At 35.8% G+C, this 18480-nt stretch overlaps 1 protein-coding gene across 3 annotated transcripts in view; it reads right to left on the minus strand.

Moving 5' to 3' along the window:
• Positions 1-18480, minus strand: part of LOC126979625 (palmitoyltransferase ZDHHC8) — a 30436-nt gene that overhangs the window by 9858 nt on the left and 2098 nt on the right. For all 3 annotated transcript variants that reach the window (XM_050829056.1, XM_050829057.1, XM_050829058.1), the window contains exons 3-8: positions 10681-10838; positions 8914-9086; positions 7843-8037; positions 6544-6664; positions 5953-6021; positions 788-972 (exon numbers count right to left, since the gene is read on the minus strand). In XM_050829056.1, coding sequence (XP_050685013.1) covers positions 788-972; positions 5953-6021; positions 6544-6664; positions 7843-8037; positions 8914-9086; positions 10681-10838 — 901 coding nt within the window. The remainder of the gene's footprint in view (positions 1-787; positions 973-5952; positions 6022-6543; positions 6665-7842; positions 8038-8913; positions 9087-10680; positions 10839-18480) is intronic.

An 18480-nucleotide genomic window follows, 5' to 3' on the forward strand; every position in this document is an offset into this window, starting at 1 on the left:
CAACAAAGAGGCTGACCAACCTTTTTCTGAACAAATAATATTATTCAATGATAATTTTATTTCTAATTCATCACGAAGTACTAAGGTCTTCGCCTTATTGAATAAATAATAGTTATGTTTGTTCTGGTCCTCATGAAAATAATTTGTTTTTTACGTTCCACAGATGTACAACATAAGAGACAGACCCGTACAATTGTCTGTTGTTTCGCAGTAATAAGAGCAATCAAAGGTAATAAATACTCGCCGAGCGATACTCGCTTGGCAGTCAGAAACACTCGCCGAGCGAATTATCAGTGGGAGGCTCCTTTGCATAGGATGCCGGCTAGATTATGGGTACCACAACGGCGCCTATTTCTGCCGTGAAGCAGAATTGTGTAAACATTTTGTTTCGGTCTGAAGGGCGCCGTAGCTAGTGAAATTACTGGGCAAATGGGACTTAACATCTTATGTGTCAAGGTGACGAGCGCAATTGTAGTGCCGCTCAGAATTTTTGGGCTTCTCAAGAATCCTAAGCGGCACGGTATTGTAATGGACAGGACGAATCAATTACCATCAGTTGAATTTTCTGCTCGTCTCGTCCCTAATTTTCATAACAAAAAAAGAATTCCCTCAATTACTCACTTCTTTCAAAGCCGGCGGTGGGACACGTGCCTAGTTGGAAGCTTAGCGAAAGAGTGTGTAAAATTTGTAATTTTGGTCAACCCGATACTTGCCCGTATAAATCGGTAAATAAACAATTTTCATTGAGGAAATTAGTAAAGCTAAAATTTTTTTTAAACTATGTCACCTAGTATTCCTTGAGAGAGGACTGAGCCTCGGGTAGTGGTGGCGTGGCATATGGTGGGGCTCCGGGAACAGGTTGGCCGAGGAACCGCGGCGCTGAAGTGGCGGAGGCGTCGGCTCACAATCAGTCGACTGCGAAGCCCCCGGCCCTTCCATATCTCCTTCATGGTCATCGCGACCCGGCGACAGCTGAAATGTCGATGGATTACCCACTAAAAATATCTTTAGATATGTTTTGCACCTTTTTTATCAACCGCCTCGATTCGGAATGTTCCAACTCGAGGAAATAACGAGCCTGAAGTTGTGGGAACTTAAGAGAGACGCTGAAAATCGAAACTTTTTTACTTTATTTAACTTTTTTGTTTGGTCACGCACTCCGAAAGACTGACGTATTCAATCTTTACACATTTTTTTTTAAGATAAGTACTTTCCCTGTATAAATATGTCGATATGCTATCATTGCAGAAGTGAAAGCATTTAGGAAGAGCAAGACCAACTAGTACGACGGGTTTCTATGGGCACCCTTATTCAAAGATATCGTCACACGACTTTCACGTTAAAAACATATTTTAGCATTGGATAATGACACAGGGAAATATTAGTCTCTTGGAATCAGACGACAGTGGGTAATACTCGATAATTGGTGTAACAACACAACATGTGTTGGAAATATTTTTTTTTAATACCAGCCGTTTATATATTTAGAACTCTGTAATGCTGCACTGCATTTAACATACTGGTGTGTGAAAATAAACCGTTGGTATATTTTTTGAGAGCCAGACTTATAATGTCTCTAATTCACAGATGGAGCCGATGAATTCAAGATAAGTAGCGCTCTACAAGCGTGATTTCTAATGAGACTCTAGGTTCTAGAAATCTAGACGAACAACTATATAATACCCACACATATTATCACTACACACAACGTTATTCATATACTGACCAGTGTGTGAGAGCCGCCATCTTTGGTAATTCAATTGTGGATCGTGAAGCAGTAAAAATATCGGACATTGACCTCTAAGATATGACGCAGTCGCTCGAGTTAACTAAACTTAGTAGTTTCCACCACATATACACATAAACCACACCCCTAGTGGACTTGAAGGCGTTACAAGATTCCTTATTGTTGTTTTCATTTATTTAAAATGAAAGATAACTTAGTATCATCCATACATGAACAAATATCGTTGTTAATCACGGACTAGAAAACCAAGAAGAACTCCGCGCCGTGAATTAGCAAGTGAAGCACCTTTATGCTAGTGTGTGTGCGGTTACGGGGTATACCGGTTACACAATTTTTTCTCCCTTAAATAATCATATATCCACAAATACTTTTAGATTGTTATTTTTACACTTTTTCACAACGCACGACGACATTTTTAAAATATTTTATTGCGACGCAAACTGATCTGTCACAGACGATGACAAATCTCATATAGGCGGCCGATCGGCTTGTATTAGTGTAAGTGTATGCGTGGGGCTATGTATTTACACGTTTACCGGCTTGTTTTGGTGCCTCATTGTTATGTAAGGTGACACGGAGTCCTTATTTTTTTACTCGTCCGTGTTGTGAATGTTATAATTAGCATTATTTGCACTAAGCTAAATGACCGAAATTCTCTCTTGCTTTTGACTGGAATATATAAGCAGGGAATATCGTAGAGATATCCATCGTAATCTATAATACAAGCTGTTAACAACGATCCATGCAGCTATCTTAGGTCGTATATCAATTATTTATGATCCATTCTTGTTTACGGGGGCATTAAAATTTGATGCCTAACGTCATAAGCATTTCCTATGCTGTTTTTATTGCACAATGTCTCAGAAAAAATCTATCAAGCAATTATTTATTCACAATTCAAACAAAACAAAAACGCATCTACCAACTGACCTCTAAGTCTCTACTTTTTACCACTGGACTGGCGGCTGTCAATGTGCTTTTGTGCCTGTTTGATATTCACCATTTTGGTGCTGTTGGCCATATAGCGAGAGTCTGCGGTAGAAGTCTGCGTCTTAGTTTTAGTGATGACAACCTCAGCTAAACAAATATCGACAGGAAAGCTATTTACAAAAAAAAATGTGTACTTTATTACGTTGATTCCTTAAGTATATATAACAAGGAAAACGACCGAAATTAATTCAAACTACAATAATACTTCAGAGTACTATAATACACTTCTCTCGCAGCCATTTGCATTATACGTCAAAATTCGTTCTCTGGACACTTTTTGCTATCAAACATATTGAAAAGCCTGTCCAGTGGTATTTATACAAGTCAGTGCGTCTTCCAGATATGTCATTTCTAGCAACAGTTTTCTATCAGCAATGCAAACGTGTTAAACAGTTTGTTATAGAGAAAGACATTCCTTAGTCGTGTTAATTGAATGTTAATTCTCCTAAAAACTATTTCAGGTTTAAAATCAATAATAAACCTAAATAAATAGAAATAAATTTCTTAAAACAAATAAATATACAAGCATGCATGATTTACAGCAAAGGTATGCGTGCGGGAATGATAATGTACGTGTGGGTGCGTGCATACATTGCTGAGAATGTAGTTGTAACTCACGAAACAGATAGCTATTATGTCCTCCTCATATTAAAGTTAATAATTGTATAAAAATAGCACGTACGTCTTATTTTTAATGATTTATTCCAAATAAATGGTAAACAGTAGGTGAGTTATCGATTCACACATTTGTGAATAGTGAAGAGATATAAATAAAGATATTACCAGCTAATTCGAGCATAAAAACTTGCTTGAAGTGGGACATATACTTTCTATTTAGTGTTTATAACATTATATTGGATGCAATCGCTTCTTGTGTACACTCACATTACATTACTGACAAATTAAATAAACATATAAATTATATTATCTGAAGTGTGGCAAAAATGTGCAAATAACCCATAACATGCAGTGGTGAGTTCAGTGTTATAAGTATGTAAAACTTCTAAATGCACCATGATAAATCTCCTTAAGTGTCAATGACACCTGCGGGCCTACCATGAACTCTTATTGTCATCTAATTGACAAGCTATAATGAACTGCTTTTGCTATTTCGTACCACGACGTGACGGTTGTTTATTCGATTTAGGTTGACGTCAAATCAACTGATTAAATCGAAATGATGTCAATTGAATCGCAAACTGATTTAGTTCGTTCATTCATTCGTACCTTGAGGTACAACCTAAACTGGATGGCTTATGTGTCAAAGTGAGCGATTCGAAAAAAGTTACTACTTCCTTAGAAGTAAGTGAATCGTGTTGTTAATAACTTTTAAAAAATAGTGAAAACATACAGAAAAGGGAAATTTTATTCATGAAACATGAGATGAGAATATCTTATTGGACTTTTATGTAAAACAAAATACTGAAAATATATACAAAAAATAGAAACACTAAAGACGAGGCAGTAAGGGCCCGGGCTTTAGCCTATTCGCAAGAACGAATTAAAAAAATGTACTCTGTGCTCCTGTCAAATCAAACATCAATGGAGGTGCGTTCATAACTCGTTATTTTTACGAAAACACCGAAACAAACATTTAATTTGTAATTCAAAGAACTATACTCATTTATATTACTATTATTTAATAAGTACAAAAAGGGCTTAATCCTTAATGGCTGGCTGGTTTATTTCATTCATTCATCATAAGCGATCCAAACGCCATTCAGTAAAAGGCACTTCATGGTACGAATATTAGCGATTCAGTTTAGCTACCTAAACTGATCTACATCGGAATCGCATCGCTTATTAAAAGTTGATGGTAGGCCCTCTGGTCATTAAACCTAAAATGATGAATCGGTTAATACATTTAAAGGTAGACCCCATTTACAATTCAAATAAACTTTCAAAATGACACTTCATTTTGATATATTTGATTAATTTTACACTGAAACGTTTGTTCAGTACAAAGTCTGTCGGGTATGCTGTCAGAACAAAGTGAGCTAGTTTGAAATACATGTTAATACTATATCTATAGTGTACTATTCCACGTGATGTCGAGATTAATATGAGCATTCATCCAAACACCAGATATCAATGGACATGCTTATTGGATAAAGATTATTTTAATTTCTAAAAATGAAAAACCCCATTTACAATACACATGATAAAATATATTATTTAATCACACCTGTCTCCTAAATAGTCCCACAGATCAATGCCTTAACATAACATATCCCTCAAACCGAGGCAGGGTAACATTATTAAAATGTTTATTGAAGTTATACTTCCTTAGGCGCGTTATGAAAAATTATGAGTGAAATTTTAAGATGCGTGCGCATCACTATAAAACAAAAGTAACAGGTTGAAGTTAGTTCCAAAAATTGTGTGACGTTTGCGACGTTCGTTATTTTTATTTTGGTTTCGTCGTCCATTAGGACAGGCAAAGGGTTAAAGCCCATAGAGCCGTACTCGTTATTTAATAATTAATTGTCAAAGCCATCTTTGTAAGATTTTTACAATATTGTTCTGTCTACAAACGTAGAAAAGCACGAGAAATAAATAATTTTTATAATTTTTGCTTTGTTACGCTAAAGAAGTATAACTCCTTGCGTGCATACATAAGTACACACACACTTTTATTTTTCCTGAGAATTGGCGAGAAGATCCATTAGGATGAACTGAATGGTAAGTAATTCGCCCTGAACACAACACTGCAGTATTGTTCGCGCCACGTAAAAAAGCACTTTAGGGTGGACGGGGGGGGGGGGGGGGGAGGGCGTGACAAGACGCAGAAAGCGACTATAATATTAAAGCATCGACAAAGTCTTGACCGAGCACGGCACTACTGTTACACGCGTCACCCCCCCTCGAACCCGCCAATTTGTTGGGAAAGTCACAGACAGGTTATGTGCCTGTGCTGTTACGTGGCGATACCTTTACCAGCATATTCAAAGTAATACTTTTTGATTTATTTATATTTAATACATCACAAAATCCACAGAACTTAAGTAAAGTTGTAATATAACAATATTTATAATAAGACGTGGTATTTGTGCGTGCGTGCGTGTGTGTGTGTGTGTGTGTGTGTGCGTGTGTGTGTGTGTGTGTGTTCCTTTAGATTTTTATTAACACTCCTTGCACTGTTCAATTGTTTATTATAGTACGTTATAGAAGCGATTGAATCCGTGTGTAAGGCATGCGTGACGTCTGGCCCTCACCTTATTGTAATGCGCGTGCGCCCCGAGCGGACGATGCGCCGCGCCGTTGTCCGCTGTGTAAGTCTTTACCTTTTGGAAATATTTATACAACAGTTTTATTATATTACAAATGGTAACACTCATTCGAATCAATATGTGTGCATAGACAGGGGTTCCGCCCGAGCAAGACCATTGGCAGATACATAGATATTAACCAATAATTGTAAGAGATCCTATATATAGCCTATCAACTATAAGTTGGCGAAGGGCAAAAAAAGGAACTAATCATTTATTACAATTAGTTGATAATGTTATTATTATTTTATTTACATAGTAAAAAACCTATAGTTATGAAGGTAATATGACAAGCCCAAACGACAGAAGCGCCCCCATTTAAGCGCCAACTTACACTTGACTGGTTTTATTTAGTATAATGACCGTTTTGACAAATATTAATATAAATTTACTAGATAAATATTTTTACATAATATATTGTGTGCGATCAATCTAAAAAGTTTTGTGAGAGTTATCGTTAAGCTCAAAAGTTGTATACTTAATTATTTTAAATATATAGAAAATATAATTATATTTGTATATAGTTTGATGGTGTACCTGCGCCCCACCCGCTCCCGGCCCTGTCCCGCTCGCCGCTATGGTGGCTATACCACCCACCATCATAGCTTCCCGACGCTTTTTACTGCTCTTGTACATGTACTTAGACGGTCGGACAAGGCTGAAAAATAAATATATTTTCATTAAAATTAATGATTTCACATCCGGCTCGAAGGACCATAAACGTATGGACATATACTGCGTTTTGAGATTTTAAATTACAGAATTAGTATTTAAAATGAAAAAGCTTATGTTAATGCTACTATTATTCTAAATGAAAAAAACGCTATACTTATTATGCGTACGCGCGTTTCTCTCGCAAATTTTATGTGAACTGATATTATTTAACCGAGGTCGAGGCAAATGTTACGGTGGGTCTTTATGTACGTGTTCATAGCATGCTATTAAATAAAGTTATGAAAACGTTATGAAGCAATTTCTTCAAATGATAGCAAAAATAAAAGCTTGCTCTTTAACTTTGTTTAACTTTAATTTTCTCAACAATATTTCTGAATATAAATTCATTTATACATAGTAAAATGGTCTCATGGGTTAGGATAAGAGACAACAAGACTATGTTACCGTATCCTGTAAATAAAGATGATTTTATTTGATTTGCGTGCGATTCTATTTTTGGAGCTTTGGCTCCGGTGATATACTTCTAATAGTTATAAAGTTAATCAATCGCGACATTAAATAAACACACGAGTAGTACTTAATCGTAATCATATAAAAATAAAATACATAATTCACATAAAGAAATAAATTTTTCATAATATCATTTCGGTACAACCTTTAACTGCCGTTCCCAATATACTATCTACAGATAGAGATAAATTACTACCTTCTACTGTCAGTAATTAGCCGTCAATAATCTGAAGCTGTCCCAATATATAAGTCAATCTTATCGCCTTATATTGGGGACGCGTGAATTGCAATTTCCATACAAACTTTATATCGCTGGTACGCTATACGTCGTCCCATTGGCATACAGCGTGCACGGATAAGGTGAGTTACCGTCGATAAGTTTATTGGGACAGAAAAGTCAACGATAGTTACGATTTTTATCTTGGGAGCGGCCGTAAGAAATCTAGTAGCCTCGCGCTATCGTGTCTGACAGCTACTTGGTGTCGTCTTATGCGAACATGTAAAGATAATTAAAATTTTGTTTCCTAAATATATTTGTTAGAACATTTCAAAATTTAAATTATTTACTTTAAATTTAAGACTTATTATTTCACGATTAAGGTTAGATAGTGTGTTCATTTGTTACTCGTGATCTTGAGGCAAGCAACTCACCTAGGATACTGTGGCCCAAACTGCGTGTAACAGCAATTATTCCAACAACCTCTTGAGAATGGGTTGTAGCCGCCGGTGAACTTGCCCGTCACCTGCTCGTTAGTGGTGCGACCTCTGGAGACCAGCACCATGTGGAAGCCCGTCAACCCGAATATTGGGATGGCGAGCAACACTATTATACCCATTATTACCATTCTGTGATCAGTTTAAGGTTTTCTTGTATTGTAAAAATTATAGTGAAAGCAAAATAAATACGGTGACAATAAAAGATTTAAATCAAACCAAAATCGCACAAATGATTTAAGTTTTTTTTAGTGTTAATTCCGCCAATATTTGTTTTATAATTATGGATTTTCGCAAAGTAACGCCTAATTCAATAAATTTTCTCAAACCAAAATCGTTTTATTCTACGGAAATGACACATATGAATGTCAAAATTTTTTTTTTCTTATTGAATCTACTGCTACTTCGTAAAGGGTTGTTTACTTTCACATTTTCGTCATTTTACAAATAATTTCAATTACAATATAGGAATATGAAAAGTGATGCAACAAACATACTCAAACGTCAAATAGTCAATGCCTTACACGAGTAGGTCAAAAAATCAAATGTTGATTAATACAAAACAATCGTTATTGAGTACAGTAACTGCATCTTCCACACATACTGTAAATAAACAAAGGTATTCTATGAGCATTTTAAGAGCGATTATATACCTATAAATATATATAAACGTACATTTTATGGTATTCAGTGAATGTTCCTTCTATTGGTCGGCCTCCTGTCACAGGATCCCGTCTAGATGGACCACAGCAACGTCTTTTTTACAAGCAGTAGTCTTCAAACACTATGTGAATTTCGGATTGTTTTTTTTTTTTAATTTTTGCCATAGCTGGTGAAATTATTGGGCCAATGAGACTTAACATCTTATGTCTCAATGTGACGTGCGCAATGGCAATGCAGTTCGGAAGCTCTCTTCATAGGCACAGATTCACTAACTCTCAGGAGAACTTCCTGCTAGCCTTTTTAAAACAGTTAAGAGTCAAATATATTAAAAATAAAAAAGGATACGATACAATGGGCTCGAGTTGCGTCAATGTCTTGTTAATATTCATAATATAATATAGGCTGAGTCCAAATATACTCAGCATGTGTATTGACAATGATATTAGAAAGAAGAAGAAAAACCTATAGTTTCGTCGACCTATACAATTGTTCACCCAGGGGCAGTGGTGGTCGAATGTCTGGAAACGAGGGTAATACATTACTCATTTAATATATAATAAAAAAGGAATTTAAATAAAAAAAATGTGATTTAGTTCATTTAGGTTGGTAGTAAGTGGAAGTCCTTGAAAATCACAGAGATATCAATGTCCAATCCAATCCATCTCCAGATGTAGAGAATCGTATTTATATACTAGCTGACCCAGCAAACATTGTATTACCATATACTTATAGTAATAAAAAAATGTATTAATTAATTTTTTTTTTGGTATTAGATGATGACTAATTCTCAGAAATACCGAAATAATAAAGACGTATATCGTACATAAAATTTATCCTAATACAATTATTGTATTCGATCTTGTACCCCTATTGCGGATCTGTGGATGGAACAGAAAATCGCGATACAAAAATAGGTGTTGATTGTAGATGGGTTAAAATTTGAAATTGTTTCTTTAATTCTGAGTCATAATAAAATAAAAATAAAAATTGACAAAATAAATATATTATATAGGATGTGACGTGTGTGACAAAGCAGTAAGTAGTACATGCATTTCACATTTTAGAAGTAAGTGAGAGAAAAATCTTTGAAAACCACACTGTAGGAACGCCACACATCCAGATAAGAATGGCATTTGACTTTGCAGTTTATGACATTTATTATTTAGTAAGCAAGTTCATTTCAGGATTTGGATTTGGATTGGTTCATCTCAATTACTAAATTGGAATATAAAACCTCAATGCAGAGGGACATAATGCATCCAGATGGTAAGGGCATATTCGAGATTGTGAACAACACGCTGTTCTTCAAATACCTCTTCGGAACATTACTAGTATTGGACGTGATAAAAGATGGACAATGAAGCCTCACCAACATCGTTTGTCTTTCTATTCCTCAATATTGACATACTGCTTGAAAAAGCAACTTCATTCGCCAGTCAGTGATGACAGTGGTGTTAGTTGGCACATTGTGGGCACATTTTACAATCGTCATGATACTATATCGAGAATTTTACTATGGCTGATCAGATTGGATGCAATTTACCAGTGGGAGGCTCATTTGCACACGATGCCGGTTAAATTATGGGTACCATAACGGCGCCTATTTCTGCCGTGAAGCTGTAAAGTGTAAACATTACTGTGTTTCGGTCTGAAGGGCGCCGTAGCTAGTGAAATTACTGGGCAAATAAGACTTAACATCTTATGTCTCATTTATTATGTCGAATTTTTGGGGTTCTTCAAGATTCCTGAGCGGCATTGCGTTGTAATTGCTCAGGAATCATCTGAAATGAATGAATGAATGAATCAAGGATCAACTGGAATGAACCTCTCGTCCCTTATTTCATAGAAAAAAAAAAGATGTAGGAAGAGTGAGGAACGTGACCTGATCTCTGTTCTGACTTAAAAACTGATCTCAAAAAATAATGCTGCGAGTGTCTCCCTTCAAAAGGCATCCGATTTCACCAACAGACTCCATGACACGGCACAGAGAGTCTAGTTCACATCTCGCGTTTGCTCGGCTTTACCGCTGTTATATCTTTGTTGATATTTCACAATTTCTGACTTTATTAAAGTTGGGTGGCTTAGTAGACCTCTCCTAGCTGCTTCACTCACCTCTATACAGTGGTTGCAGACCGAGCAGTGCGAACATCGCGGCGGCCGGTAGAACTTGCATGTGACGCACCACTTCATGCGGACTGTGATGCCGTTGATCTCCACGCTGCGGTACAGCGGCGCGCGGAAATCATCCTCGCGGTCTTCGTCAGGTGGGGCTGAAAAGAGATCAACAGTTTGATAGGCAACAGCGATATAACGAAAGCACTTGCTTTCAGGTGACACGTATAATCTTGCCGACATATTATTGTAATTAATTATCGACGCAACAAAAGGGGTGGTTTGAGTTCAGCTGTGATGTTGATGGTTTTTAACTATTACATTACACTTTTAAGCCAAATGCTTACTTACGAATACTACGGAGTTAGGACTCCCAAAAATCAATTCGTATTATGAAACGGTTTGGCTTTACTATTATAAGACGCTCAACTACGGGTGCAGGTGTTGAGCTAATCAAGAAAATTTTTGATGCCTGGGAGGAATCACAAAATGCACTTGGTATCTTCTATGATTTATCTGAGGCTTTTGATTGTGGTCAATATTCAGCGTTGGTCGGATAGTCACTATGGCATAAAAGCTGGAACTGCGCTCGACCTTCTAATTTAATACATAAACAATAGAATTCAAAAGGTGTGAATGGTAGATTTCCATCCCCATTCATTCCAGGATGGGATTCCTCTGTCTAGAGGTACCACAAGGGTCTATTCTTGGACCGTTCCTCTTCCTTATCTGTATAAATGATCTAGCTTCAAAGGAAAAAAAACTTGTAAAAAGTAACGTATTTCTGCAGCATACGGTCGAAATGATTTGGCAATTAACTGACATGTACGGCGCGACTAGTTTACTTTCGTTATTATGTCGTATGGTACATTGTTATGGAGCAACACATCTGATATAAATACTCTTCTGAACAGAAGCTTTTCGCGCTTTTTATAACCTAGGGCTTGAGACTAAGTATTGAGAGTAAATTTAAAGAAATAAAACTGTTGCCTCTCAATATATTCTAGATAAAGTTATGAAAGACACTCAAGCGAATTTTCTAGTAACTGTGGTGATCATAATGACACCAGGAATAAACATAGACTTGATATGCCTACTACTCGGAAGAGTCGATTTAGTAGGTAAGTCTTTTGTGAGTATATGCTTAATATACTCACAAAAGTATATTAAGCATATACTCACAATTCAAGAAAATGACGAAAGTTAAAAGAATTGTTAAAAGACTTGTATGCGGTAAAGGTGACTATAACATATGTGACTCGGAATTTTGTTTTTTCAACAATCGTGAGCGACACTGCATTGAAATGAGTTGGGCATATCACTTACCATAAGGTAGGTACGTCTTGCATGTTTCGTCATTTTGAGGCATAAGATATTAAGTCTCAGTAACCCATTAATGGCACTTTTAATCGGTTTAATTATTATTTGGTCAAAAGTGAACTTAATACGTGTTCTTTAGCACGGTTTTCTGATAGTTTATTGTTTCTCAAATCGAAAATATACGACACAAGGCCTCGAAAAACCGTAAACGTGTAAATGGCAGTCATTAAATTCTTAGGAAGTCACTCAACACGACACTCGCTTATTTAGCCCAATTAAGTTAGTCACGGAGGGTTTGTCGGAATGGCCTAATTAAGAGGAAACGAGGAGGATAAGCCTGCAAATTAACAGTCAGTTTCAAATAGTGAATTTTAGGAGATTTTAACAATGTGTCTGCAGAACGAAGGCTCCTTCTAAAATTTTATTAATAAGGATGATAATTCGACTGGGTTCAGGTACAACAGATCTTGATGGTCAGGTCACACAATGATTCAAAATCTCAATGCAACGCTAAGCGATCGAGACGTTCACAAACTACTGGATGGAGCTAATACTGGGGTGTACCATACAAAAGCCATAGCCATGTAGGTTCCGGAGCTTCACCTAATAAACGAGCGCTACTTGTTTATAATTTAATGATCTGTTAATATATCTTAGTGATAACGATGTGTCCTTAATTTATTTTATATAACAGCTCTTAGACCCTGCACAACTGACCCACGCCATCTCACCTCGTGCAGTAACTATTCTGCACGTGACGTTGTATGGATATGCCCTCACTAAATCAACTTGCTTAGCGTGTGCTGGTCGGAGGCCTGGTGTTCTTATAAGCTATGATCCTATCACTTAAGAATTTGGTTTTGTAATTTTTTCCGCGTATTAATTGTTTTATATCTAGAGAAAGATTATTTCAAAATAGAAATATTCATTCTTTATGGCTTATTCCATATTCAATTACGTATATTATGTTGTAGGTTAGCCATAAAAGAATGACACTGACAGTACTAGTTTTTCTAATCAGCCAACATGCGGGTCCAAGCGAGAATCAAATTCTTCACCAGTTGCTCGCACGAAGTTGTTATCTAAATTATTTGCGCCGATGTGTAGGTATTCGTGTAACTCTTAAAACACTTAACAGATTGATAATTTTCAAAAATTGTATTTTAATGGTTTTCCATTAGTAACAGTAAGTAATGACTACCATTACAGTGCCTAATATTTATCTGGGACTAATGAAAAGGAGAAAGTACTTTCAATTTGTGAATGTAAATAGATGTATATGAATTTTTTTTAAATGGGGTATCGGTGGTATATTCAAATTTCAAATCCTTCACCATAACTAAAACGTAATAAGAAGCGCACTAGACGCCATAAGTTAAGTTTCTAGCACCACCATTAATTATGCATTGTGGCAGTTTGCCATTTTACATAAACTTCTCATAGGACTTATCCAACGCACAAAAGAATTGCTGACAGCAGCTCCGTTACCTGTTCTATAAGTTAGTATTATGTACGAGAATGTTGGCTACTCAATCACGTCTGAACAGCTGAATTCATTTGGCTGAAATTTGGAACAGATATTGATCATAGTCTTGAGTAGAACATAGGCCGACTTTTAATCCCGGAATAATTAACGGTTCCTGCGGCATAGATTCGTTTTTGTTTTTCACAGAGCAACGGTTAACATCATTTTTGCATAGGGGTGTTTTACGAGTCATAGAATGAAGAAGTTTTTTTTGGTCCCACAAAAGATTACAAATCTGGTAGGATGGATTAGTTTTCCGTTTTTCACAGAACAAGGATCAACATGCGTTTTAAGTCAAGACATCAAATATTTTGCACATCAAAATTTCCACAAAGGAAGTCGATGTCAAAAGTTTGTCAAAGTCAATTATGACATAATATAGGAAGATCTAAAGCAAGTGTGCAATTTGGTAGTAAGTATCGAACTTGGGACGGGATGCTCCTAGCCTATTGAAAACACACAAAACATAACAACATCAAAATATTAGGGCGAATTCTGGCCTACTTCCTCTAAAGACGAATTAAAGTATTATCGATTTCAATATCCTTCAATGAACACTATTCAGACTCAATAGGATTACTCTATAATAAGGTTAAGTAGTAACCTCACTGCCTAAAACTATTTTATATGATACTATTGTCTGCCCGCAACTCCCTCCGTTTAGCACAGATCTTTAAATGAGCAATTCTTGCATATATATAATCTGAATCTCGTAAACGGCTCCAACGATTTTAATTAAATTTTGTATACCTACAGGAAGTTTCGGGGGCCAGAAATCGATCTAGCTAGGTTTCAAATTAAAAAAAATTAGTTTTATCCGTGTTTTAATGAGAAACAGCTAGAATAACATTAGAATAGAAAGGTGTATTTCGCCACACTATACACAAGACTATAATAGCTCAGATGGGACGTTGGGTGATCCGGAAAGCAGAAGAAACCGGTTCGAATCTAGTTGTCCTATTAGATATTTTTTGTTCAAGTTTTGTACATTCTTAAAAATTCGAGCGAGGCTCGGTGGTCCAGATATTAAATAATTATAACAGTAACAGTAGGATTATAATGTCATCACTAATGGTAGTCTGATTTGCATATATTTTGTGTTTTATTTACCTAAAAAAAATAAGCGGGGTGTATAGCACCCCACGCGCCTACTTATGTATTTTTTTAGCGCGCCTACCTAAGGGTTAAGGTGCCCACTCATTTTAAAACGTTAGTAGGTTCGTAACTGAAGTGGACTAATAACACATTGATAAATTAGTTTACGCACCACAACGCGTTCGTACTTCCTCAGGGCTGAGGCGCGCATATAAAACTGTATGCGCCATTTCCACGCTACTTAGCTATTTAGTCATGGATGAATCTGACAAGGCCAAACTCTCCATGTTTGAACAAACTTTTAATCTTATTATAACCGAAGAAAAAAATAAAAAGTGTGTGTGTCAGCTCCGACGCACGACTGGAGTTTACTGCTCAAGAACGATTGTCTTTAAACAGGTACTAAACAAAATCAAGTCCAATGGATTCGGTTACAAACATACATACAGCAGAAGCTAATAAAAGCGTATTAATTAAAAAACAATCAAAAGTAACGATAGGTGGCCTACAGGAAAATACAATGCTAATTGTTTCCTTATTTGTAAGCAGACAAAGTCTGTTTTTATTTAGATGAGAAAAACGTTACTATCAAATTTTGATGAGCAGATTTTACTGTCCATATTTTTCTCATACCGGGCGCCTTATATGAAGATTGATTCTAAAGGAGTAAACTCCAAAAAAACGGATTTCCATTTATAAGTATAGTTTAAATTTAGTTATTAATATTAAAGAGCTCACGAGTTGCATGTTTGTTTGTTTGAACTATAGAATATCTGATTTCACCAGTCGCATTTGAATAATTGTTTTTGAAATAGCCAGATTTATTAGCAGCTAGAGATAAATTATTATTTATGTGAAGTAAGACGAAAAATAAAGCACCCGCGTAATCGGTAGTGATAGTGTACTTGTGTTAATATAATGCTCTACAAATAAAATGATTCTAGATACATCTCTAAACAATCGCGATATCATACGCAGTATAGACGACCTGTATAGCCGAGTGGTTTGCGATCCTACCTACTAAGCTAGAGGTCCCGGGTTCGAATCCCGGTAGGTGCAAGCATTTATATGATGAATATCGATGATTTTTTTCTTAGTCATAGATGTTTAAATGTATTTATGTATGTTTAAGTAAGTATATTGTATTAAATATATCGTTGTCTTGCATAACACAGGCTATACATGCTTAATTTGGGGTATCAGAATTTGTGTAAAAAGTGTGTCAATATTATTATTATTATACGCCTTTTTTGTATCAGCCTCAATAGAAATTTTATGACAAAAAATTATTATATACAGTAGAAACCACAGAGCACAACTATTATATTATAATACTAGCTGACCCGGCAAACGTTGTTTTGCCATATAAAGTATAATTCACGCAATAGTTTTATAAGTAATAAAATATTGCCTATATTATAGCCTGTACATCATTTTGTTCTATTGTCAATAGTTTTTGCAGCGCACGCAAAAATAGGTTTTCGATTTTACACCTTGTGTTACAAAATAGCAATTTTATTACGGATCCCTAATTTTGAAAAAAAAAACATAGCCTATAGCCAGTAGTACCAGAGATTAGCGCGTTCAAACAAACAAACAAACAAACACTGCAGCTTTATATATTATTATTATTATATTATAATATATCATAATATATATAAATTACGTGTCACATTGTTTGGACTCCCTAAACTAATGAAAGGATTTTAATGCGGAGTTTCATGGAGTGCAGTTTAGTCCAACTTGAGAGATAGGATAGTTTTTATTTCAATTTGGGACCCATAATTTTTTTTTTTTTCAATATTCCATACAAAACAATATGGACATATTCTCTATGAGAGAATGTGAAACGATTTCGTTATAACAACAGGGAGCATTTTTTACGTAATAATTCTTGATGTTTTGAAATATTATTGGCAAATTCCTATAAAACAGTATTTTTTTTGTAGATAACTACAGAAAAAAATACTATAACAAATAAACCCTTTTAGACTCTACTTCATAATAATACAATTTTGCAAATGGATCCTAACTAGGTTGAATCTGAGTAGATTAAAGTTTCATCCACGTATGAATGCACTGGCAGACTTAATTAAAACCGCTGACAACAGCTCATCCGAGATATTGTGTTGCTGAGCGGATCAGAGAACTGATGAATTTCATTTTATTTTATCGTTACTACCGCTGAATAAAAAATTTAAAACCCTTAATGAGTCTGTGCCATTGATATTAATTATATAAATAGGGAGGTAAGAATGTTTTGATTATTGAGTTTAGTGGTAATTCCGCCAATATTTGTCTTTAAACAATTCGACACGTGGTTCGCCTCTACACGAGGCATCCTCTGTAGATGCTGACTCGCCACACTCTGACACGAGTCATCTCTCGCCACAGTCTGTCTCGTGGCGGAATTAACACTAAAGAAAACTCAAAACATTTGGATAAACAGGAAGGTAATAAGTATGAAATGTTATGAGCTAATTCTTAGTGGGACAATTAATGTAGCCGATATTACATTGCTGCGTACGCTTGGAACGCATCTTGATCGAACCATTCTCTTTAACTGCGATTTTTTGTTTATTTATTTATCTAACTTCTATACTAATATTATAAAGAGGAAAGATTTGATTGTTTGTTTGTTTGCATTGAATAGGCTCCACAACTACTGAACCAAATTGAATAATTCTTTCACTGTGCTATATTATCCCCGGTTGTTATAGGCTATATTAAATTTTCAAAAAATTAAGGATCCCTACTAAAAGTCCACTAATGTAACCCAAGGTGTAAAAATACGTACGCGAACGACGTCACGGGATATCAGCTAGTTTATTATAAACATACAGTTTCTTCATAAAATAATACAAAGTCCTGTAAAACTGTTTACACAGTTTGTCTACAGGATCGTGCGACAGGATTGATGTAGGGCATGTCCTGTGTCCAAATAAGCCTGCTGACTTTGTTGCGCCCATTCTTCTCAGGTCTGAGGCATTCATTTTGGAATGGTAGGTAGTTTTTTTGACTTTCAATAAGTGATGTCACATCCTATTTTGAATAAAAAAAATTGAATTTGAATTTGTATGTCGACGGTAAGTAACAAGCTTCCGTTCTTCTTAGACGAAAGATTTTTGGGGGGCATCATTATTTCCCGCTATAATATTTTTTGTTTCCTTATTGTATTTCAGCAAATTCTTGCTTAAACAGCCTTTTTAATACTAACGGAGTGTGGTTGCCGCGATATTTTGAGGTCTCCGGCAAGGGATGTGTAGGCATATAGTTTTTTTGTACCCTGAGGGTGGTAGGTCTGCGGCTTCTGACTAGCCTAGCTTATTCCAGACATGCTCAATAGGATTGAGATCGGGACTTGGTGGCCCAGCCATTACTCTGATACCAACTTCCTGAATATATTCTTGCACAACTTGAGCCGTGTGTGGTCTGCCATTATCATGCATCTGCATCGATTTACCACCCATTTTGGCCAAATATGGCCTTGCTAATCATTGAGAATCTCTTGGGCAAATTTATCAAATCAAATCAAAATCAGTTTATTCACGTAGGTCACGGAAATGACACTTATGAATGTCAAGAAAAAAAAAATCTTATTGGATCTACCGCTACTTCGTAAAGGGTTGAGCTAATGAAAAGAAGTAGCAAGAAACTCATTTCCACTCTTTCATATCAAGATTTACATTTAATAACATCGATTTACAAATCCTTTCAAATTACAATATAATATGTAAAATGTAAAGTCAGAGTGCCATTTTCTATCATCACTAACTCTATGCGACCTTCTGAGGATATGCAAACTCATTAATGTACATCAACTCTTTTAGAGAAGCAGGTTCCAATGTATCGCTCACCAG

Source organism: Leptidea sinapis, chromosome 3 (genome assembly GCF_905404315.1).
Source record: "Leptidea sinapis chromosome 3, ilLepSina1.1, whole genome shotgun sequence".
Classification (NCBI taxonomy): Eukaryota; Metazoa; Arthropoda; class Insecta; order Lepidoptera; family Pieridae; genus Leptidea; species Leptidea sinapis.